Source organism: Leptinotarsa decemlineata, unplaced genomic scaffold (assembly GCF_025532065.1).
Source record: "Leptinotarsa decemlineata unplaced genomic scaffold, Ldec_3_MD MMD2_tig00026358_RagTag_RagTag, whole genome shotgun sequence".
In the NCBI taxonomy this organism is placed as follows: Eukaryota; Metazoa; Arthropoda; class Insecta; order Coleoptera; family Chrysomelidae; genus Leptinotarsa; species Leptinotarsa decemlineata.
Genome location: NW_027412703.1, coordinates 2,693,943 through 2,717,794, shown reverse-complemented (window position 1 = coordinate 2,717,794; position 23,852 = coordinate 2,693,943). Strand labels below are relative to the sequence as shown.

At 34.9% G+C, this 23,852-nt stretch overlaps 1 protein-coding gene across 1 annotated transcript; it reads right to left on the bottom strand.

Annotated features, from left to right (window-relative positions):
• Positions 1 to 17,018: 17,018 nt before the first annotated feature.
• LOC141486592 (uncharacterized) lies at positions 17,019 to 20,946 on the bottom strand. The gene is made up of 3 exons (XM_074184800.1): positions 18,132 to 20,946; positions 17,857 to 18,072; positions 17,019 to 17,799 (listed from the first exon to the last, which is right to left on the bottom strand). Exons 1-3 carry the CDS (start codon positions 18,363 to 18,365, stop codon positions 17,104 to 17,106), a joined length of 1,146 nt encoding a protein of 381 aa, XP_074040901.1. The 5' UTR covers positions 18,366 to 20,946; the 3' UTR covers positions 17,019 to 17,103.
• Positions 20,947 to 23,852: the final 2,906 nt, after the last annotated feature.

The following is a 23,852-nucleotide window of genomic DNA, read 5'->3' as shown; positions in this document are numbered from 1 at the left end:
TACGAACTGAATAACACTCTACCAATTGCTAACTGCTGCAGATATATTCGTCTACTGATTTCATAGTGTGCCAGGCATTTCTTTTATATTAAACAGTGTGAGTCACCCCCACCATGAAACCGTGAAAGATTCACATTGCTAGTTGCTATCCACTAGAGATGCCTGACGTCACAGCCAAGCCCATCTCCCAACTTGATGCGATAACAGTTGCCGGTACGAGCAAGCAGTGGTCGTTGCGGTCTCGGAGAGGGTAGACGCTAGGCAAACAGTCCTCGGCTGCCGTTGTGTCACCATGGATAGCGGGGCTAGAGCGAACCTTCATCGCTTCAGGAGAGGTGAGGGCAGACCGATGAATACGCATTACTCTGCCACACGTCGTGGAGTGAACATGTCGCTCTCTAGCCGTTGAACGGTTATTGCTGTGACGTCACTCCACTACTAACTTGGTGCCCTAACACCGATGGAGCATTTATTACTTGGAGGATCTTCGAAGTATGCAGACGTATGTTTGTACATAGACAAACAAGCACATGATGAAACCCTGTACCGTGCATTCTCCTACACACACACATAAACACACAAAATCTCATATGAAAAAAAAATCTGAACGATCCATGCACCAGACACTTCAAGGTCACAATGCCTTGACTTCACTGCACAACAAAAAAACTTCACCAAACAACAACCAATAAAAAAAGCAATTAATACGTCATAGTGGTGGGGGGAGGCCGAGAATCAGCTGTAAACAACTACTATAGTCGAAGTAAACGATATTGTGAACATTTGAAGTTGACGTCACTCCCAAAGGCCAAAAAAACCAATACATACTCCATACCATAAATAGTCCACGTGAACTGCAGAATTGGCGATTCGTATTGGATAATTTTTACTAACCGAGTTTTATGATTGGCTGAAAAGACATAAAATTAAATTTGAAGTCATATTACGGTGACGAATAGAAATCAGGAATGCGGGGATGGTTATCGCCGTCGTGTTCAGTCCAGGAACTGATCGCGATTTGAGTGTTGAAACTCGATATTGATGCAGTTATAATTACTTGAAATTTTTGTTATCTGTTTAAAATGTGGCGTCCTTGGACAAGTACTAATAGTAATAACAAGTGTGATAACAACGCACACTGTTTCCAGTGTAGTAATAGATACCATTGAATAAGATTCGGATGCATTTGAATATTGATACACAGAGAGTATGTTTCAATGTATATAAGAATCTACATCTCAAGTTTGGTTTCAAGGGAAACAAAATGTTACAAGCAATATCAGATTTGACCGAAATTTCTTTGTCAACTGTACGTAAAATAGTCAAAAACGAACCTTATGAACGCAAGACGCGATATGATACAAGATTACCAAAACCTTTAGATGTTCATCTAAGGAAGTTATTGAAAAAACAATATACGACTGTAACAAATGCAATGAGATTCCTACAATTGAAATCAAAAGGAAGAAATTGAATACTTCCGGCCATAACGTGAGATGCTGTGACAAAAATCTTCAGATTTGGATAAAGAAACTAGGATTCAGATATAAAATACACACATCGGAAAAGTCTAGGGATATTTTTATAACATACTAAATATCATAAAAATAAATGCATGAGGTCGTTTAATTTCGATTAAATTGGTACACTCGACCACCCTCTAGATTTCCATGGGTTGAACAAAGCCTGCAAAAACGGTAACTAATCTTTTATCAAGTTTTTTACAAACTGTAGGTTTTCGGCTAAAATGAATAATCTGAAAGTGTCGAATTTGTACATTCTATGCAGTTTTTGCTCAGCAATTAAACTGGAAATATTGTGCTTTAACATGGAACGCCATCACTTACCATTGGCTGAGATGAATAGAGCTGTAGGGCTTCTTCAAGGTGGCATGCGACAAAATGATGTAGCTCTTCGTTTGGGGGTCTTCCAAAGTGTTATCAGTCGATTGTGGCGGCGTTTCCGTGAAACTAGCAGTCCAGCCGAACAACATCCAGGGCGCTACAACTGCAGTTCAAGACCGATTTTTGGTCTTAACCGCAAGAAGACAACCGACAATCACAGCACCTGAGTTGGCTAACGTGTTGCAGCAGACGCACCAGGTAACCATTGGTCGTGATACTGTCAGAAATCGACTGCATGAAGCAGATCTCCACAACAGAAGGCCACTTAGATGTCCACCTTTGTCGAGAGGCAATCGCGGTAGAAGATTAGAGTGGTGTCCAGAACATCAAAACTGGGATGCAAATGATTGGGCCACAGTTTTGTTTACAGACGAATCCAGATTTGGATTTCATCCAGATTCTCGTTGAGTAAGACTGTGGAGACGACCTGGAAATAATGAACGTTTGAGACACGTCCAGGAAGTCCACACATACAGAGGTGGTACAATAATGCTATGGAGCGAAATCATGATCGGCGGCAGAACCGATTTCGTTTTTCCAAATCGCTCCCTCACAGCTCGACAGTACCTCGACACCATTCTTCTACCTATCGTCCGTCCGTTTGCTGGTGCTGTTGGTGAAAACTTCCACCTAATGCACGATAATGCTCGTCCACATGTCGCGCGTCTAGTGACTGACTGGCTCACCAACGAAGGAGTTGATGTATTGCCATGGCCAGCACAATCACCGGACCTGAATCCCATCGAGCATATGTGGGACATGCTTCAACGAAGAATTACTCCGCATATGGAGAACATTAACACAGCGTTTCAATTGAGAGAGCTTTTAATCGCTGAATGGGCAAATATACCTCAACAAGACATTGACAATCTCATTTTGTCGATGCACGATAGATGTAGGGCCGTAATAAACCAGCGTGGAGGCCATACTTTGTACTGATTCCAATTTGTTTTGTATTATGATTTTTTTTCGGGGTGCCAAAGAAGAGCCATATTTTTTTTTAGTTTTGCTTATATGCGCACTCAGTATTTTTGACCATTCAATAAATTTTGTTGTAAGTTACATTTGTTTAATAATCACCCGTCAACTTTTTTCCCTAAAGCGATCTAAAAAAAATTATTGCCATTTTTAAAAATATCCCTAGACTTTTCCGATGTGTGTAATAAACAAACGTCAAGCAGCTACTAAATATAGACAAGAACAACGGCAAATTTTCTATTTGGACGAAACTTGCTGTGACACTTACGACACAGTTACGAAAGGGTGGACTGATGGTTCGAGAATGTGTACGCCTAACATGCCAGCAAGCAAAGAATCGCGACTAATCATTGTGCATTGCGGAGGAAGTGAAGGATGAGTTCCAAATTCTTTGAAATTATGTGGAAAAAACTCACGACACAGTTACGAAAGGGTGGACTGATGGTTCAAGAATGTGCACGCCTAACAAGCCAGCAAACAAAGGATCGCAACTAATAATTGTGCATTGAAATTATGTGAAAAAAACTTGAGTGGAACACATCAAGCATAGAGCTAGTAATGAGACTTGGGGACAAGGGAGATCACGACCTCATCATTGAGTCATGTAAGTACAAATCCAAGTGAATCTCCCTGTGAACTATATTATTAAAGGTAAGCTGTTGGAAAGTAGGTTGCACTATATTGTTTACTTGAACTGTAATGATAATGTTGATTAACGCACTGTTCGACATTGGTTTGCAAAATTTCGTTCCAGAGATTTTAACCTCGAAGATGAGCCCCGAAGTGGTCGACTTACAGTTATCCGTGACGAGGATATAAGGACCCTGGTGGAGAGTGATCCATCACAAACGTTGCGTGGATTGGCCTCAGTCCCGACGCGGTTTTTGGTGGTTTGAAACGTATTGGAGAGGTCGAAAAGCTCAAAAAGTGGGTGCCCCACAATTTGAACAATCGACAGAAATTGTCACGTTTCGAAGTCTGTTGTTTGTGCGCGCGCAACCAGAACGATCCTTTTTTGGATCGGATCGTCACGTGTGGTGAAAAGTGGATCCTCTATGCCAATAGGAGACGTTCAGGACAGTAGTTGGACACCGATGAGCCACCCAGGTACTTCCAGGCGAAAAAACACCGAAAAAAGACCACGGTTACTGTATGATAGTTCTGTTATGAGAAAATATTACGAAAATTGCCTCAGCAGCAACCGGCACTGGTCAACAGAAGATTTCCGATCCTGCTCAACGACAACTCCCGTCTGTACGTTTCACAAATCACTGTCACTTCCACGATGTCTCGCCAACCGACTAGCATTTTTTCAAGAACTTCGCCAATCAGGACCATGCAAACATCATTATTATATATTTTTTTAATTAAACCGTTTGGCATAACTTTTTTTACTTATTTTTCATGTCATATATTTTTTCTTTCGTTCTATAATCTAATTTATTTTTCAGTCAGTGGTATTAGACTTAAAAACATTGACAAAACAAATTGATACAAACATATTACATAAAAACTGTGTGGCGAATCATTATAAATAATTTCAATATTACAGCTGAATCCCGTATACAGGGTGTAACATAAGTATGTTAAAATATTCAAGTGACATATTCCTTAGACAATTTTGAGAAAAAAAGTATTTATGAACTTATGTCCGAAAATGCTTCGTTTCGGAGATACGGGGTGTTGAAATGGAATTTTTTTGTTCGCTTTTTGAAAATAACTCTTGCAAAAAATGAGTTATTTGCACGAAATTGGGTACTCGGGGTTTTTTTGACGTAGGAATTCATAATTTCGTATTAATTTTCATATAACATCTAAAGGGCACTGCGTACGCTGTCATTATTTATTTCAAATTGCCCTAACTTTTTTGACAGTAAACTTTTGGTACTTTTAATGAAAGAACCTAATTTCCACACCTTTTCCAAGTAAAAAAGGTATGCTTCTTCAACAACGCTGGAGGCGATCGTTTTTGAGATATTTACAATTTTCTTTTTTTGGGAAAGAAAGTTTTTGGATTTCTACTACTCCATCTGATACAAAAAAAAGGGATGAGAGAATCTTCCAAAGAAAGAAAGGAAGTAATCAATTTGAAACTCTATACATGAATGTGTAGATCATGCAAAGAAGTAACTTTCAGACACAAACTGAAAGAAAGTCCTCCTGAAACAGCTACTTTCATATAAACATTGAATTACACGAAAGAAAAATAATTCTTTCGAAACAAATACTTCTATATGATCACTGAATTATACAGAAGATACTTTTCTCTACTCAGTTTGTATTTCAAAGATTTGTTTTGGAATAAGAATCAGATATCATTCACATGAGTTCTACTTTGAATGAATGGTAATAAATTGTACTCACATAGAACACTGTCACCCTTACTGGTGACAGTGTTCTTCAGTACCAAATTGGATAACATTATAGAAAATACACACACTTCATTCATGAATTACGATTTTGAATGTCACGGAATAAGCTTGATCTGCTTATGTCATCGATGACATCGTAATGACATTCATTCACCTATTTGATTTAATCCCAGCCAAGAGGAATCTTATTTGAATTGAAGAGGTTATATTTTTAGGAGTGATTAATTTTTTGAGAAAGAAAGTTTTTGGATTTCTACGACTCCATCTGATACAAAAAAAGGGATGAGAGAATCTTCCAAAGAAAGGAAGGAAGTAATCAATTTGAAACTCTATACATGAATGTGTAGATCATGCAAAGAAATAACTTTCACATACAAACTGGAAGAAAGTCCTCCTGAAACAGCTACTTTCATATAAACATTGAATTACACGAAAGAAAAATAATTCTTTCGAAACAAATACATCTATATGAACACTGAATTATACAGAAGATACTTTTCTCTACTCAGTTTGTATTTCAAAGATTTGTTGTGGAATAAGAATCAGATATCATTCACATGAGTTCTACTTTGAATGAATGGTAATAAATTGTACTCACATAGAACACTGTCACCCTCACTGGTATACAATTTTCTATATCGATGCATATTACTTAGCTCCTGGCGCTAAGTGAAGTTGCTGAGAACATTACAAAAACTAAGTATGTGGTGGATTTCGTCAAAATAAACAACTTTTTCCTATAAAATGTTTAACGAAGAATGATTCGTTTTCGAAATACAGATTGTTGAAATTTTTCAAAACATGGTAGGTTTTTGTCATAAGTTTTTTGCAATTTCAGTTATTTTCATCAAACTTTATACGCAGTATACCCGTACAGACTTTTTCTAAACTGAGCATTATCGAACTGCTTATTCAATCCAAATTGAAACAAATTGTCAGGTTCAATTATTCAATTAGAAAGTGCTACATTTCGAAGTTTGTGAAAAAAACAATTCGGAGAAGTACTATGTTATTTATTAGGAAAATAAACATATAAAAATTGAACGAAACAACTATTACAACTGTTCAAAGTGTCGACCCCCAACAGTAATACAGTAATACAAGCTTCTGCTCTCCTCATCAAAGAATTCCGCACCCGTTGAAAAATGCCCGGAGTGTTTCTCATCGTTTCGCAGCAAGCTATGATGCGATCCCTCAACATTTCCCCGTTTTCAATGGGGCTAGCATAAACTAGTGATTTTAGGTGTCCCCAAAAAAAATCGATGGGATTGAGGTCTGGTGACCTCGGGGGCCAATGCTCAATGGAAATGAGTTTGCGTTATCGCATGTGGGTTATCTTCCGCCCAGATGTGGTTGTTATGGAAGTTCATGATACCATTTCTTGAAAAATTAGCCTCATTCGTGAAGAGGATTAATCGATAAAATTTGCAGATGTTGTTCGACTTTTCTTTGAAACTTAGAGCAAATTCGATACGTGGTTGTAAATCACGTCCTACTGCAGAATTTGTTTCAAAGCTTCCAGATTCGGAAAGTCGCCGGTAAAGATTCACAAATGTCGCTGCACAAGGAGTCACGCGTTGGGGATACCTTTCCTGATAGATGCGTCTGACCTCGCTTGAATTTTCGTCAGCCAAGCCGTATGCAAAAACCATATCAGCCATTTCAGCATTCGTAAAGTCCGGCATGGTAACAAAAAATCACTTTACAAACTCCGAACTGTGAATTTGTCAATTATTAGTTAAAAATGTGACAGCGAACTTCTATTTTTATAAACAAACTTTCATAGTCTACTCGATTTAATTAACTTAATTTGCAAGCGGAGAGTGACAAAAGTTATTGAAATCAAATTTGGCTATAAAGTAATATGCATATTGTGAATATCTCGAAAACGATCACCTCCAGCGTTGTTGAGGAGGTGTACCTTTTTTATCTGGAAATGGTGTGGCAATTAGGTTTTTTCATGAAAAGTACCAAAAGTTTACTGTCGAAAGAGTTAGGGCAATTTTAAATAAATAATGACAGCATACGCAGCGCCCTCTAGATGTTACATGAAAATTATTACGAAATTATGACTTACCACGTCAAAAAAACCTCGGGTACCGAATTTCGTGCAAATAACTTATTTTTTGCAAGAGTTATTTTGAAAAAGCGAACAAAAAAATTCTATTTCAACACCCCGTGTCTCCGAAACAAAGCATTGTGGGACACAAGTTCATATATACTTTTTTCCTTGAAATTGTCTCAGAAATACGTCACTTGAATATTTTAACGTACTTATGTTACACCCTGTATATTTAAAATTGCCAAACATGTTAATTTCGAACTAATTCAATTCTATGAAACACATGTTCGAGTTTGTCGATTATTTTTCCCGAAAATCGTCATGGGATTCAAACACGTCGAAACCACATAATTAACAGTCCGTTGGACCACCCCTAATGACCTTTTCGTGCTAATTGGATAGTCATCCAGGATTGAAATGCATATCTGGCAAACCGAAACGACGAGAAACAATACAGAGATGATATGCACCAAAAAATGGTGTAAATTTATTAGGGATGTTAATTTACCCATTGTCAGTCATTAGTTGTGGTCCAATTCATCTGTCCAACACTCTAGGAAGTTATTTCCATCCGAATGAATTATTTTCGGAGAATTTTATGACGAGTAAGACTGTTTGGGTGGCCGATCAAAAATTAAATAGATATTGAAAAATATTGAACTTCATTTTTTGTGGAGGAAAATCAGTTTTTTATCGACCTTTTTTGGGTATATTCACCTTCTACGATCTGAAAAAATATGAAAATTAAAATGGAGAACTTTATACAGGTGTAGAAGGGGAAAACTTTTTAATTAATCTCGATAAGTTACTCCGTAAAATCAAAGTATTTTTCACAAAAAAAAAGTTTTATTCATCAGTAACTTGTATTGAATAAATTGTGCGTATCAAAAAAATAGCTGCGATATGATACAATATTTATCTTGCGTTTCGGAGGCCAAAATCTGCATCCGTCTTCAGAAATAAACAAAATTGAAATATATAGGCCATTTCTCTTATCATGTGGTAACATTGCTGTATTCTAAACCGTAACAGATATGAAGACGATTAAATGAGAAAAAAGGTAACTGTCATCGGGAACAATACAATGGTCGAAGAAAATTTACGGGGACTCTCGCCCTTCTCGAGTTATACGGGAAAAACCAAAAATACTGTTTTTCGTTTGTTTCGAATGGAATTGTTATTTCGGAGAATATCAAAAAGGAAAATTTTACTTTATGGGATACTCACGGATTTTCGCGATTTTGTGATGATACTACGTGATGGTAGGAATTCAGAACACTTTTAATTTTTTGTCGGACTCAATTAATTTTCGAGATATAGCCTGTCAAAGTTTGTATGATGTCATATTTTACCTTTTTTAAGCAATAAACGATTGCAATTCACATATTTTTTATTCAACACATCTTTTTCTATATCATCGCACTTTTTTCTATCCCTTTTCATTCACTTATTGCCAAGTTTCTTGAAATTAGATTGAAATTCCATAATTTGTCACATGCTAACTCAACCTAACCTAACACGACTAACCTAACTTAGTTTAACCTCACTTTATAATTTTAAAAAACTATGTATCCTCAACATCTAACCTAGCCTCTAAATTCTGAAAGGAACGTATTTTTGAATAGTGAAACTTAATGCAATTTATAAAAAGTGATTTGTGTGCACCTGACAGATCATAGAATTTCTTTCTAATTTCAGGAAACTCGGCAATAAGTGATTGAAAAGGGATAGAAAAAGGTGCGATTATATGGAAAAAGTTGTGTTAAATGAAAAAGTATGTGAATTGCAATCGTTTATTGCTTTTAAAAGAAGGTAAAATATGACGTCATACAAACTGTGGCAGGCTATATCTCGAAAACTAATCGAGTCCGACAAAAAAAAATAAAAAGTGTTATGAATTCCTACCATCATCTAGTATCATCCCTAAAAAAATCGCGAAAATCCGTGAGTATCCCATAAAGGATAATTTAGCCTATCAAAAATTGGAGAAAGAAAATATTACTGTATTCGAAGTGTACCTTCTATGAAGATGTAATAATGAATATTCGATACAACGTTTCGTGTTAACATGTCCACCATCAATTTTTTTCAATATCTGCCTGTCTTTTTTATTACTGATATTGATAAAGCAACGATTTCAAAATCCAAGGGAATATAATATTTGATATTTTCATAGCGTTTCATTTGAAATAACCACCATCATCAGTGAAAACAATTTCAAATTACGGTCCTGTTGTTACTTCTTTTGTAAATTGTTTCGATTTCTTCAAAATATAATTCAGAAAACCCAATAAATTCGACAAGTATGTACCCCAACACAATGAAAATTCGTACTTTTTCATTTTCGACATTTGTCTATTGCCGTAATCCTTTTTTCAAGGCTTATTTCTCCCTAATCAATATTTTCATAATTCTCAATCCTGGAAGTAACGAAAATACCAGTTTTTGGTCAAAATTCGATTGTTGTATAATTTGGTATGATTAAATAGCATCTCAATTCATTTAGGCTTTGCTTGATTTCTATGGCAGGAAAAATGAATGCGTTGTTGATATCTGTTGAGAACTGTCAAACGTTTATGAACATATCAAAGACATATTCAAAATTATGTTGAGCTATACCCGAATAATCGTATTCCGAACATCCAAATGTTTAGAGGATTAGAAAGAAATTTGAAGGACTATGGTGCATTTGACAGAAAGAAAACAAGAAAATGTGTGGTTACTGGAAGTATGAGGAATCAAAGCAAATTTTACCACATGAAAATTTACACAGTGAAAACATTTGTTTTTAATTTAGGATTGACTAGTTACAAGAATTATGCTAATCAAAATTGTCATTTACGAAAAATTGCCCTCGAAATGGGGAGTAAAATCCACCAGAACTATTTTAAAAAAGAACAAATGTAAATGCTATAGGATACACAAAGTTCATCACCTCAATGAAAGAGATTACGGAAGGAGAGTAGGTACAATTTGCGAAGTGGTAAAGACCTAGAAACGGAAAAGTTGGAAATATTTGTAAAAAAATAATATGGACCGATGAATCAAAATTCGCCAACAATAGTTGGTTTAACAGAAATATCCATTATAGGTGGAATAATACAAATAAACATTTACATAATGAAACTAATTTCCAAGAAAGGTTCGGAATAAATGTTTGGTTGGGAATTGTAGGAACAAACATCCTAGGCCCTTTCTTTTACGATGATCATTTGAATAATGAAATGTATCTTTATTTTCTATTCAATGAATTCGATGGCTGCCACTGAATATCCACCATGAAATACAATATTTTCAACAGAACGGCGCTTCTTCTCATAATGCAGCAATAGTAAGGGAACATTCAGATGCAGTATTCCCAAGAAAATGGATTGGAAACGATGGACCAATTAACTGGCCAGCTCGATCCCCAGATCTCACTCCTTTAAATTTTTTTTTTCCGGGGATACATGAAGGATAATGTTTTCTCAACACCAAGTACAGATATCGACCGTCTCAAACAAAAAATATGAGATGCATGTATTAATATTATAATTTTTATGCTAGAAAATTTCCACAGAAATTATCTGGACCGACAGCTTATGTACATTCAACAAAGAGGTCGTCAATTCGAGCATTTAATGTATATTGCCATGTAGCTTTGATTTTCCGTATTGGTTTCATTTTTCCCAAAAGTTCATGATAAAATAAATTGATTTTCTGTTTGATTGTTGTCATTGATGATGATGGTTATTTCACATGAAAAGCTATAAAAATATCAAATGTGATATATCTTTGGATTGTGAATAAAAAGACAGGTCCGTATTTAAAAAAAAGTTTATGATGGCCATGTTGACAGAAAACGTTTTATCGAATATTTATTATTACATCGTCATAGTACACTTCGAATACAAAAACATTTTCCTTTTCCATTTTTTTGTTATTCTCCGAAATAACAATTCCATTCGAAAAAAAAACTAAAAACAGCATTTTTGGATTTCTGCGTATAACTCGAGAAGCAATGTTCCTACATAATAAAAGAAACGACCTGTATATGCAGTTATTCCTTTGCTTACTGCTGATTTTTTATTTCTCAATTTCTTCGACAGATTTCAAAGAGTTTTGAAATGTGAATTATGTAAATTTTATTGATTGACTCCTGAAACATTTGATGTAGTACAAGGTGTTCTATGATATCAGTATGTTGCCATTTTATCACCAGCCATATTTTCCTTCAAGACGGGTAGCTAAGTAGGCTCTATTTCTAAGGAGTTGTTCGAAATACACTCTTTTCCAGATATGAGAACATACGCTGATTCTTTAAGTTCAAGTCTTTTAGAGTGAGATTCATTGGCAAACGTTTTCGTCTGGTTTAATCCAACTCGATGTTTATTTTTCATGTAATCTCGATGTTCATTCTAACGCACTTTCAAATGTTTAAAAGTTTCACTAAAATGACTTTTACCACCAGAACAAGTTATCGCATGAATGCAATTTTTGTTTATTTCTTCTTTGTTGTCAGATTTTGAACGTGTGCGTATAGATCTCAATGTATTTTTTATTTTGTAAGAAGTTCTAATATATATCTATTTCCAATTCGTCTTATCCTTTCAGACAGTCCTGGAATGTAAGGTTTAACGTTAGTTCAAAAGGAGTCGGTGGATGTAGAGTTGGTAATTGATTAGTTGGATGTTGAATTTGTGATGCTATTTGTTGGGTCATTTGGTTTTTAATTGTTTCTTTATTTTCCATCGCATTCATTTTTGAATTTATGAACGAATCTAGTTAAGCATTATCTTCCAGAGCAAGTTTTATTAAATGAAGTTTTCAGTTGAATTGTTGGTAGTGTTGGAGAAACAATCAGTTTCATTCGATACAGCATATTGAATACCCTAAATTTGTCAATTTTCAGAATATGAATTCTATTGTTTTCAAAAATATGGTTAATTGACAGTCATCGTTAAAAAAATCAACTATATACCGAAAATTTGCAACTCATAGTCCCGGTACTTTCTAAATCACTCCTATTTTCACTCTTATAAAAAAAACTGTTACATCAGTAAGTACTCACTTATGATTAAATAAATTGCCTGCAACCTGATATATCGCATCTTGATTTGCTTAAAGAATAATTTTTATTCAAATCTACTTATTAAGGTTGAAACTATATAATTTACTTATTAAGGTTGAAACTATATAATTCGATCATTGTCTTTTACTGTAAAAGGATATGAAATTGAATGAGTTCATCTATTGAACGATTTATTAAGGAATAATTCACTTGTTAAATAACTGAATTCGTTTCAAATTAATAATAAAATAATTTGATCAGATTGACTAACTGTATTATCTATAGAAATTTACCAAATCAGGGTCGGGGATAATAAAAGAAAAATAGAGTTCAGTGATCTCAAATTAAATCCTTCAATACGAAACTGAAATGCCTCGTCACAATTTGAAAATATTTATATACGCACTCATGTAGAATGTCTCAGGATTTCCCTGTCAACTCAGTTTGTACAGTTGTGAAGTTGTGTCGATAAATGTTGAGATTCTGAAAGCTTGACAATGTATCAACAAAGAATGTCATTATAATGACAAATTGAAAGGTTTGCTTCCTTTTATGACACTTGTTGAAAATTGATGATAAAGTTGTTTGGGAAAGAAAGTTTTTGGCTTTCTACTACTCCATCTTGATACAAAAAAAGGATGAGGGAATCTTCCAAAGAAAAGAAGGAAGTATTCAATTTGAAAATAAGTAACTCTATACATGGATGTGTAGATCATGTAAAGAAGTAACTTTCAGACACAAACTGGAAGAAAAAGCCCTCATGAAACAGCTACTTTCATATAAACACACGAAAGAAAAATTCTTTCGAAACAAATACTTTTATATAAACACTGAATTATACAGAAGACACTATTCTCTACTCAGTTTGTATTTTAAAAATTCGTTATGGAATAAAATCAGATATCATTCACAAGAGTTCCACTTTGAATGAATGGTAACAAATTGCACTTACATGGAACACTGTCATCCTCACTGGTAGACACCGGTGTTTCGCCATAAGACACTTGCTCCAAGGTTCTTCAGTACCAAATTGAATTACATTATAGAAAATACACACAATTCATTCATGAGTTACGACTTTTATGTCACGGAATAAGTTTGATCTACTTACGTCATCGATGACATCGTATTGTCATTCATTCACCTATTTGATTAAATCCCAGCCAACAGGAATATTGTTTGGATAGAGAGGGTTATATTTTTAGGAGTGACTAATTTTTTGTGTAGTTCAGTGTTCATATAATACCTAGTATTTGTTTCGAAAGAATAATTCTTTCATGTAATTCAATGTTTATATGAAAGTAGCTGTTTCAGCTGTAGCTGATATGATTTGATTCCTTTTTATGTTGAATTTTGATGAAATGTCAGTTGATTGTCAAATAAAAAACTATAACTCGAGGAGCTTTCAGCCACTACAAAAATACAATTTTATATCGAATATTGGATCTACAGTGTCACCATTAAAGTGCGCACCTAATGGGAAACTTTTTTTTCGAAAAGTTTCAATAAAGTTTAACTTCGGCACTTGTTTGTGCTTTAAAAAAATTGAAAAAGTGCATTTCTAGATCGAATTTAACAAAAAGTTACTTGAAAAAGTGGTGTCCACGGCAATTTTATACCCATATGCCAAATTTTATGCAACTAGGATGAAGTTAACGTTTTGCTTATTTTTGACAGATATCCCCTTTATTTTAAAAAACAAATTCGGTTAATTGTCATCAATTCATGTATACATAACAAACTCATCATGGAGTTTAACTTTTCTGATACATTTTTACTTATACGGAAATTTTTAGAGAGAAATTAAAAATTTGCTATAAAAATTTTAACATGACTGGTGCAAAGTTTCAATCACTTGGCTATTTTCTTAAACAAACCTTTGATTTCGAAAAAGCAGAGGCAACTAAAAAAATGCGAATAATTTCGATAGAACTATCATTATTATTATAAATTTCAAACAACAATAATATTATAGAAAATACAAATGGGTACAAAAAATTACTTATTGATCTAAATGAGGTTGTCAAACACTTATATCCTACATTTCAGTATGTCGTCCTCCACGTTCAATACAAATTATGGTCCTTCTACTGACATATGTAACTGCATTTTTATTAAATCGGGGATTTATATCTGCACAGCACTCGCGAATGGTATTTTCCAGATGTTGTATGTCAGTAAATGGTCTACTTCGGTACACTTTTTGTTTTAGGTAACCCCACAAGAAAAAGTCTAAAGGCGTCAAGTCGGGTGATCTAGGTGGCCAATAATGTTCTCAGTTACGTCCAATAACTTTGCCTCTGAACATTTGTTGGAGGGATTGTTTTACAGCAACCGTGTGATGTATTGGTGCGCCATCAAGCTGATACCATAGGTCGTATTTAATATTTAAAGGCATATTATCTAAAACTTCATTAACCTCATTATTTAAAAGGTTGAGATAACCGACGGATGATAAATTGTCCCTAAAGAAAAATGGCCCAATTATTTGGTCGTTAAGTATCCCACACTATACGTTAGTTTTAAAGGAATACTGATCACCACATTCAATTGTGAAATTGGGATTTTCTTGGGCCCACCATCGGCAATTTTGAGAACTCACCTTACCATTTGAAGAGAACGTTGCCTCATCTGTCCATAAAATGTATACGGAAACTTTACATTTTCTTCTCTCTCTGTTTGAAACCAGAATGAAAACCCCAAACGGACATCAAAATCTCGTTATTTTGATGTGTTAATAAATATCGGTTATGCTCGTTTGCCCGTGTTCAATAACTTTTAAACAAATGTTAAGTTGGGCCTCCTCATCATATTTACTTGGAGTGTGCATTTTCTTAAATTGATTTGCTACGGATCCTGTTTCTCTGAATTTCGACATTATCCTTGACACAGTAGTATGTTGAACATTTTTCCTGTATGCCGTTCATTAAAAATGTTAGCTACTTGCCGGTTTGGTGTATTCTCACCATATATTAAAACTATTTCTATTATTTCCTGAAGAAAACAAACAAATTTTAATGTAATTTCAACTTTAGTAATTTTATTAATACTTACTGCAGTTTTTGAGTTGTCTGCTTCTTCAAAATTGAAGGTACTGACGTTTGTTTAAGAAAATAGCCAAGTGATTGAAACTTTGCACCAGTCATGTTAAAAATTTTATAGCACATTTTTAATTTCTCTCTAAAAATGTCCGTATAAGTAAAAATTTATCAGAAAAGTTAAACTCCATGATGAGTTTGTTGTGTATACATGAATTGATGACAATTAACCGAACTTGTTTTTTAAAATAAAGGGTATATCTGTCAAAAATAAGGAAAACGTTAACTTTATCCTAGTTGCATAAAATTTGGCATATGGATATAAAATTGCCGTTGACACAACTTTTTCAAGTAATTTTTGTTAAATTCGATCTAGAAATGCACTTTTTCAATTTTTTAAAAAAAAAAGTTGAATTTGACAGACACTGAACGTCAGTGGGTCGAAGTTGGCCGCATCATAAGTTAAATTTAAAGCACAAACAAGTGCCGAAGTTAAACTTCATTGAAACTTTTTTTTCGAAAAGTGCCCATATGATGCGCACTTTGATAGTGACACTGTATATAGTAGAAATATAACTTCTTTGAGTATTTACACTCACAATACAACGTCTATAAACATTTGGGTTTACAATTTTTATACTGATTCATTTACACATTTCAAATAAAATTGACATATGAAGAAACTTCAATACTTAATGGCATTGTTTTCTCTATTGGCTATACTGAAAGTTTTTTTTTTCGGTATTTCAATAAGAATATCCAAACACAGCCGAAAATACTAGTTTTCAGTAATACCAAACAAAATCATTCAAATATTTGTAATTTCAACAACAATTCTTTCTCAAACAATGTTTCAATAACTGATTCATCACTATTTGTCTTTACTTCACAATCCAAGCATAATCCCAAACAAACACCGACAAAATCCCTCACTTCCTACTTTTGTTTTCGAAGTAAACCCCATAAAATCGTACGATCCCTTAGGTGAATTTATCGGGGTGATTCCTTTAGGGCAGCAGGTCTATTAGTCCACCCTCTTGTAGTGGTGTTGATTCCCCCGGGACGCTAGTCATCAGTTTTCGAATTAAGATCCACCCCAACTGGCTAGGGTGTACTAAAGGATTTGTACGGATGTTTTTCTTTTAATCATTTAGGGATCCAAACGAGGAATAATTGCTTCGCGAGAAGCCGGTAAAGGTATCGAGTGGTTTTTGAAACAGTTATGATGATAGCTCGGAATTAACATTTGTTAAATTGGGGTTGAGCACTTAATTAAATTCAACAAGGGGTTGGAATCGAGTTTGTGGAACAGGTGGATATTTGGGGTTAATTTTATTTTGAGATTCTGTTTGTGGTTCAATCTTTCATTATTATTTTGTAGAATTTTTATTGAATTAATTCTGGGAATGAAAAAATGTTCGACTGTAGATAAAGAGGACATTAAATAAGATCAAATCGAATCAAATCAAACAATTTTCATGATGATTTTCTACCACATAGTAACAGCTACATCTACAATGGAATTTTAATTCAATAATAAAACAACGATAAAAATAAAATAAAATCAACAATAAAATCTACAATGTATCTATTATATTTTATTTCTGACCGGGATATTATAAGCTTATATCGTCATAGTTACGCTATCAATAAAGAGGGTCATAACTCCCTTGGGACATTATAGATTTTATAATTCTCTCTACCTTTCACAAGTAAAAATAAATAGAAATGAAAACTGAACCATATTTTGTTTATTCACGTCATTACAAATAATAAATGTACAATTTTGAAATGTTCCCTGAAAATTACTTCCGCCACTGGAAACAATTTCTTCTTTTGTATGGCTGGAGCTTCTGTTCACTACAGTCGAGGTACCTGTCTCTTCTGATGACAAAGTAGACAACATACGCGCCGTTTTATTTCTCAATTCGATGCTATCCTCCAAATACCCCTCTGCCACCGTGGAACTTTTCCAACCTCCGTGTATTTTTAAGTTAGTCATAGTTGCTCCTGCATTGGCTAGAGCAGTAGCAGAAGTGCGACGGAAGCAATGTCCCGTATAGAAAGATGAGTTTGGCAATCCTAAATACATTGCGATTTTGCTGGGGATTTTCCCAAACATGTTTTGTCCAATTGGCTGAGATGTACATTTATTTTGTCGGAAGCTCAAAAAAAATCGTTCAATACCTTTAGGACGCAAAGACATATAAAGTCTTAATAAAGGCAAAGCGGAAAACTCTTTTTCATCCACAACTGTAAATTTCTTCGATACACCAGTTTTACTTTCCGGTACGTTCACTACCATAACGGAATCCCGGTCCTCTATATCCGATATCTTCATATTCAAAAGTTCCTGACTTCTGCATCCTCCAAAATAACCCATAATCAAAACAACCTATAACAAAAAAAAGGAAATAAATACACACAAAAAGGAAAATAAGAAAAAAATTACCTTATGCAATAAATGAATATCATTAGGAGCGTCCTTTAGGAATCTGATAACATCTTTAGGAGATAAAACAGCAGACTTTTTCGGCTTATAACTCTTACTCTTCAAAAAAGCCTGTAGTTCATTGAACTTGGTGATATCTCGTTTCTCATGTATAGTCACCATCGATTTTAGCATTGACCATTTAGTCCATAAAGAATTCGGACTATACGTTTCTGACTGAAACGAATAAACACAATTACTACCAAATCTACCAAAAAACATAGAAAATTCCTTACCAGTTCTTGAAAATATGCCAGAAATACAGTTTCAGTGACATCTTTTGGCATAACATTTTTCCGTGTCAGCCAGTCCAGATATATCTTATATTCTTTTTGGTATACGGCTTCACTTTTCGATGGAATTAATGATTCTCTTGCTTGTTCAGCTTTTTTCAAAATATCCTCCATTATATTTGGGGTAGAAAACACGTTTTCACCGCAAACACAGCTTGATAACAAAGTTCTGTTCATAAACAAGTAACATAGCAACAACCTAGCAACAAGAAAACTCTACTATAATCAACGGTACCTGATTCAAATATACCGGGAAGGTAATGAATTGGTACATTTTTCCGTTTCAAAAATGAACAAAATTTTATTGAAATCGGTCAGAAATAAAATTATCTATGTACCACGGGAATTAATGAGCCTTAATAACCTCAGGCAGTTGCTGTCCCTCGGGCCAGAGACCCTCGGGACGCAAACTTTGCCATCGGTAATTAAGGCCCTCCTAATTCCCTTGATACATAAATAACTATAAAACAAAGATAAATATAAAATATATATTTTATAAGCTTTGTCAACTGCGTTGATATACAATTTGTTTAGTAGCTAGGTGATAGTAGTTGATGTAAGATAGTTGAATTAATAAACAGTTTTGCATGTTGAATTTCTTCAGAATTCTGCTTATATAACCCTTATGACTCAAATAAATTTTCCGTCCATCCCGGTTTCTTTTGATTCCAATTCCCACGCAGTATTCTGCATTTGACGTTGTCAACTTAAATTTGGCTGCCAGTTTTTCAATAAAAATATCTATTAACTGAACTGATTCACACAGAACTAGTCCATCATCAACGTACAATGCCAAAAATATATCTACGTTTTCCATTTTCCCATAAAAAACGCATTTATCCGCTTCCAATTGTTTGAACGAAAATTCAGCAAGGACTTTTGTGAATTCCATGTTCCAGCATCGTGGCGACTGCCTCAACCCATAAATACTTTTCTTCAGTTTGCAGACCAAGGAACGATCTTCACTTTCGAAACCTTCAGGTTGTTTCATGAATATATTTTCTGATAAAGTTCCATTCAAAAACGCAGTTTTGATGTCAAACTGACGAATTTCCAAATTTCTGACAGCTGCTAACGTCAAAAGTATTCAAATAGATTCAAACCTGATTACTGGAGAAAATGTTTCATTGAAATCTATTCCAGGGGTTTGCGAGTATCCTTTAGCACAGAGCCGTGCTTTATATCTATCAATTTGTCCATTTGATTTCATTTTCACCTTGTAAACCCACTTACAACCGACAGCTTGGCGATTGGGAAGTAATGGTTCTAGAACCCATGTTTCATTATCATCAAGGGACTTTATTTCATCCTCCATTGCTTCCTGCCATTTTTCTTTTTCTTCGCTTTCAATTGCTTCTTTGTAAGTTTGCGGTTCATCTATAATAGCCGCACATAGTACTTCACTGAATTTTAGTGATTTTCGTAATAGGTCCCGATTTCTCAACTGGTATCGTTTATTTTGATTTTGCAAGTTGGAATCGGTTTCTATGTTTCCAGAGACATTTTCTAGAAGAGTTTCCTCTTCAGTGAACTGGACGGAATTTCTCTCAGAATCATTTTCCTGCAGGCTTTTTATCTCAAATGAAGCATAGTCGGGACTTGGAAGTTCTTTGACGAAAACACCTTCATTGAAACTTACGTCCCCCGCCACAATGACTTTTCTTGAATGTGGATCATAAACTCTGTAGTTTGGACCATATCCATCATATCCAACAAGATACTGTTGATTGGATTTCTTGTCAAACTTACGTCTAAACTGTTTCGGAATGTGAATATATGCTTCCGATCCAAATGTTCGTAAATGACTGAGATTGGGTTGCTTTCCTGTCCACTTTTCATATATGACGTTTTGTAATTAGTTCTGGAAATTCTACGATTCAATAGATAAACAGCCATATTCACTGCTTCTGCCCATAAATCCATAGGAAGTTTACTTTTGATTAACATGGTTCTTGCACTTTCAACAATTGATCTGAGATCTCGTTCTGCCTTCCCGTTCTGTTCAGGAGTGTATGGTGCACTAGTTTCATGAATAATTCCTTCTTTATTAAAATGATCTTTGAATGACTGATTGACATATTCTGTCCCGTTGTCACTTCTGACGATCTTGATTTCATTTTTGGTTTGTCTTCTGATCATTTGTTGGAATTCGAGGAATTTTGAGAAAACATCACTTTTGTGTTTGACAAAATATACAAAGCGATACGATGTACACTCGTCCTTGAAGAGAATGAAGTAATTTGCACCTCCAAGTGATGAACATGATATTTTGCCACATACATCAGTATGAATGTATTCTCCTGGTTTCCAAATTGGAACATGATGACTTGTCATGAAAGGCCTTCGCTGTCAACTGCTGACAACTGCTACAGAATAGACTATCTATACTTTTTATTCTTGTACCTGGTAATTGACCTTTATCAGCCATTTCCTTCAGTGAACGAAAGTTAATGTGACCTAGTCGATCATGCCACATCATTGCAGACTGTATTTGTGCAGAATTACTCTGTTGACTTTCTGGAACATCAAATAACATTCTGTAGCACTAATTGGTCTGTTTGATTCCTGAAACAATTAAACCTTTCTCATTTCTTACTTCGATTTTAGATTTATCGAAAATAACTTTGAAGTTTTTATTGGCTACAGCTCCCACTGAAAATAGATTCTTCTCCAGTTCTGGCACGTACAACGTGTTTTCTAATGTACGAAACTCTCGACGACCATTGACTAAGGCTATTAGTTCTATCGAACCTATTCCATCAGCATAAATATCTGAATGGCAATTTTGGAATCAAGTGGTTTTAGCTCATTAAACCATTCTATATGACAGGTCATGTGTCTGGAGGCAGCACTATCAGCAAGCCAAATATCTTCACATCCATGGGCTATAATATTCTTCTCTTCGGCATTTAGTGCTTGATTGTGTTCTCGATTGTTAATATTAATTTTATATTCCTGATTACTATCACGACTATTTTCACCATAATTGTTGATTCTTTTTCTGCATTCTGACTTCAGCTGTCCTCTTTTTCTACAATAGAAGCACACAATGTTTTGTTTGTTCTTAGCTTTGGAGGAATTACTTTTATCGACACTTGAATTGTTTCTCTTATGGTGGAATTTCACAGCAGCAAATGCATTTGAAGTTTCTTCCATTTGACTTAACCTCAGCTCTTCCTTCAAAAGTCTACCCGTCAAGTTATCAAACGTTTGTTTGTCCTCATCATAAGGGTGCCATGCAGTAACAAACGCGCTATATTTATAAGGTAGACTGCCTAAAACTTTTGCAACTTTATCAAGATCTGACACCTTTTCTTCTACGTCGGATAATGCTTGTCACTACACACGTGAATGTGTAGAAAATGGTTCTCTTACTGTCTGCCACGTCCCTTCGGAAGATCTACCAGTCGATATTCTCACAAAGTCCTTTCCAAAAGAGAAATTTGTGAAGAACAGAGAAGCCCTTTTTATCGTATAAAACACAGTTATCAAAGAGTGGGAGTATTATATTTTATAAGCTTTGTCAACTCCGTTGATATACAATTTGTTTAGTAGCTAGGTGATAGTAGTTGATGTAAGATAGTTGAATTAATAAACAGTTTTGGTTTGGTTCATTCTACTCATTCTTCCACAGTTTATTGGGTATTTCCAAAAGTATCAAATCAAATTTATTTTCTATATAATATACATTCTATATAATATGTAACATAGTAATTATATTTCACTTTTCTTGAATGAGTAACTTCCACCTAGGCATTGGAATACCTTTTCTAAGAACGAAACACAAGCACTACAGAAAAATGTTTAAGGCGCTCCAAGAGCTGTGCCTATGCGAAAGTAGCGATTCACATTAAATTTGAATTGCTGGAGATCATATTCATTTGGAAAAACATTCCCAGAAAGTTAATTCCACATAAACGCAGTTCTTCAAATGAAAGAGTTCCTAAACAGTGAAGTGATATACCTACTGTGATATACGAGAAATATCTCGAAAACGATCACCTCCAGCGTTGTTGAGGAAGTGTACCTTTTTTACGTGGAAAAGGTGTGGGAATTAGGTTTTTTCATGAAAAGTACCAAAAGTTTACTGTCAAAAAAGTTAGGGCAATTTGAAATAAATAATGACAGCGTACGCAGCGCCCTCTAGATGCTACATGAAAATTAATACGAAATTATGATTTCCCACGTCAAAAGAACCCCGGATACCGGAGCTCCTGACAAATGCTTCACGACAACACTAGAATATTCAGGACAATATCTTCAACTACTACAAAATGGCGGAACATTCAATAATTGCTTAAATACATTGACATTTACCTACATAATATGAGGTAATAAGCTTGAGGTCAGTTCAGGAGATGCTTGATTTCCTTGAACTTCTTGACATATGAACAGCCTATCCGATATTTCACGCTAAACATTTTCGAACATTGTAACGTCAATATCTCTACAAATATTTATTATTCTCAGCCGTATATCCAATATTGAGGCAGGTTCAGTTTCGTACACCTTTTGCTTCAAATAGCCCCATAAAAAACAGTCCAAAGGTGTCAAATCTGGCGAGCGGGCTGGCCATTCTGTAGGACCTCGACGGCCAATCCAACGGCCGGAAAAAGTAGTATTCAAATAGTTTATTACTTGTCTGGAGTAATGTGGTGGTGATCCATCTTGTTGGAATACAATATCCATATCGAATTCATTAGGATTCGCTTCGACGATTTCAGTGATGAGAGGGTCAACAGTGGATTCCAGCACATTAAAATACAGTTCTCCTGTTGAACTTTGATCAATAAATAGAGGTCCTACAACATGGTTTCCCAATATTCCTGCCCAAACGTTAATTTTTTCTGGATGTTCTGGATGTGTTTTCCGGAAAACGTGAGGGTTGATGTTACTTCAATAACGGCAATTTTATCTGTGAACATTGCGGTTCAAAAAAAAATGTACATTTGTCACTAAAAGAAATATTTTGGAGATAGGTAGGATGCCTTGCAATGGTTTCCGTCATGATTTCGCAGAATTATGTTCTTCGATCAAGGTCATTTTCAGGTAATTGGTGTACCATTTTAATTTTGTATGGATGATACCTATTCCTCTTCAAAAATCTCCACACAGTAGAAGGAGACACCTCACAGACATTCGCGACGGAATAAGTAGACTGTTCAGAATGTACTACCATCTCACCAATTATTTGCACTAGTTGTTCTTCCGGAACGGACGGATGACCTGGGGGCTTTTTGTTATGTACACTACCGGTAGTTGTGAATTTCGATACAAATTTCCTCAAATATTTACTACAGATAGGACAATTCGGAAAACGTTCATTGAAAATCCTTTCGGTCTCGTGAGATTTACGTGTCGCACCATAAATAAAAATCGTTTCAATTTCTTCTTCCAATGGACGAGAATTGACCATTTTAGAGATTGTTGACGTGGTACCTCTCTACTATTAAAACCGAAAACTAAATGAGAATATTCTAGAAATATCGATATTAATGTGTTTGTCTTCAGAAAATTATGAAATGTTCCACCATTTTGTAGTCAGTGAAGATATTGACTTCATATTCTAGGGTTATGCAGTATTCGTCTGGAGCTTCAAAATGATGTATCACAAGACCCCCCTTTTCATTCAATTTTTCTCCCAGATGGCGCCCAGTCGCCATC

Excerpts from the sequence above, each read along its gene's own strand:
- LOC141486592 (XM_074184800.1), bottom strand. The coding sequence starts at position 18,365 with ATGAACAGAACTTTGTTATCAAGCTGTGTTTGCGGTGAAAACGTGTTT. Across the intron at positions 18,073-18,131 it reads TGGCATATTTTCAAGAACTG|TCAGAAACGTATAGTCCGAA; the intron begins GTAAGGAATTTT and ends TATTCGTTTCAG. Across the intron at positions 17,800-17,856 it reads ATATTCATTTATTGCATAAG|GTTGTTTTGATTATGGGTTA; the intron begins GTAATTTTTTTC and ends TTTTTGTTATAG.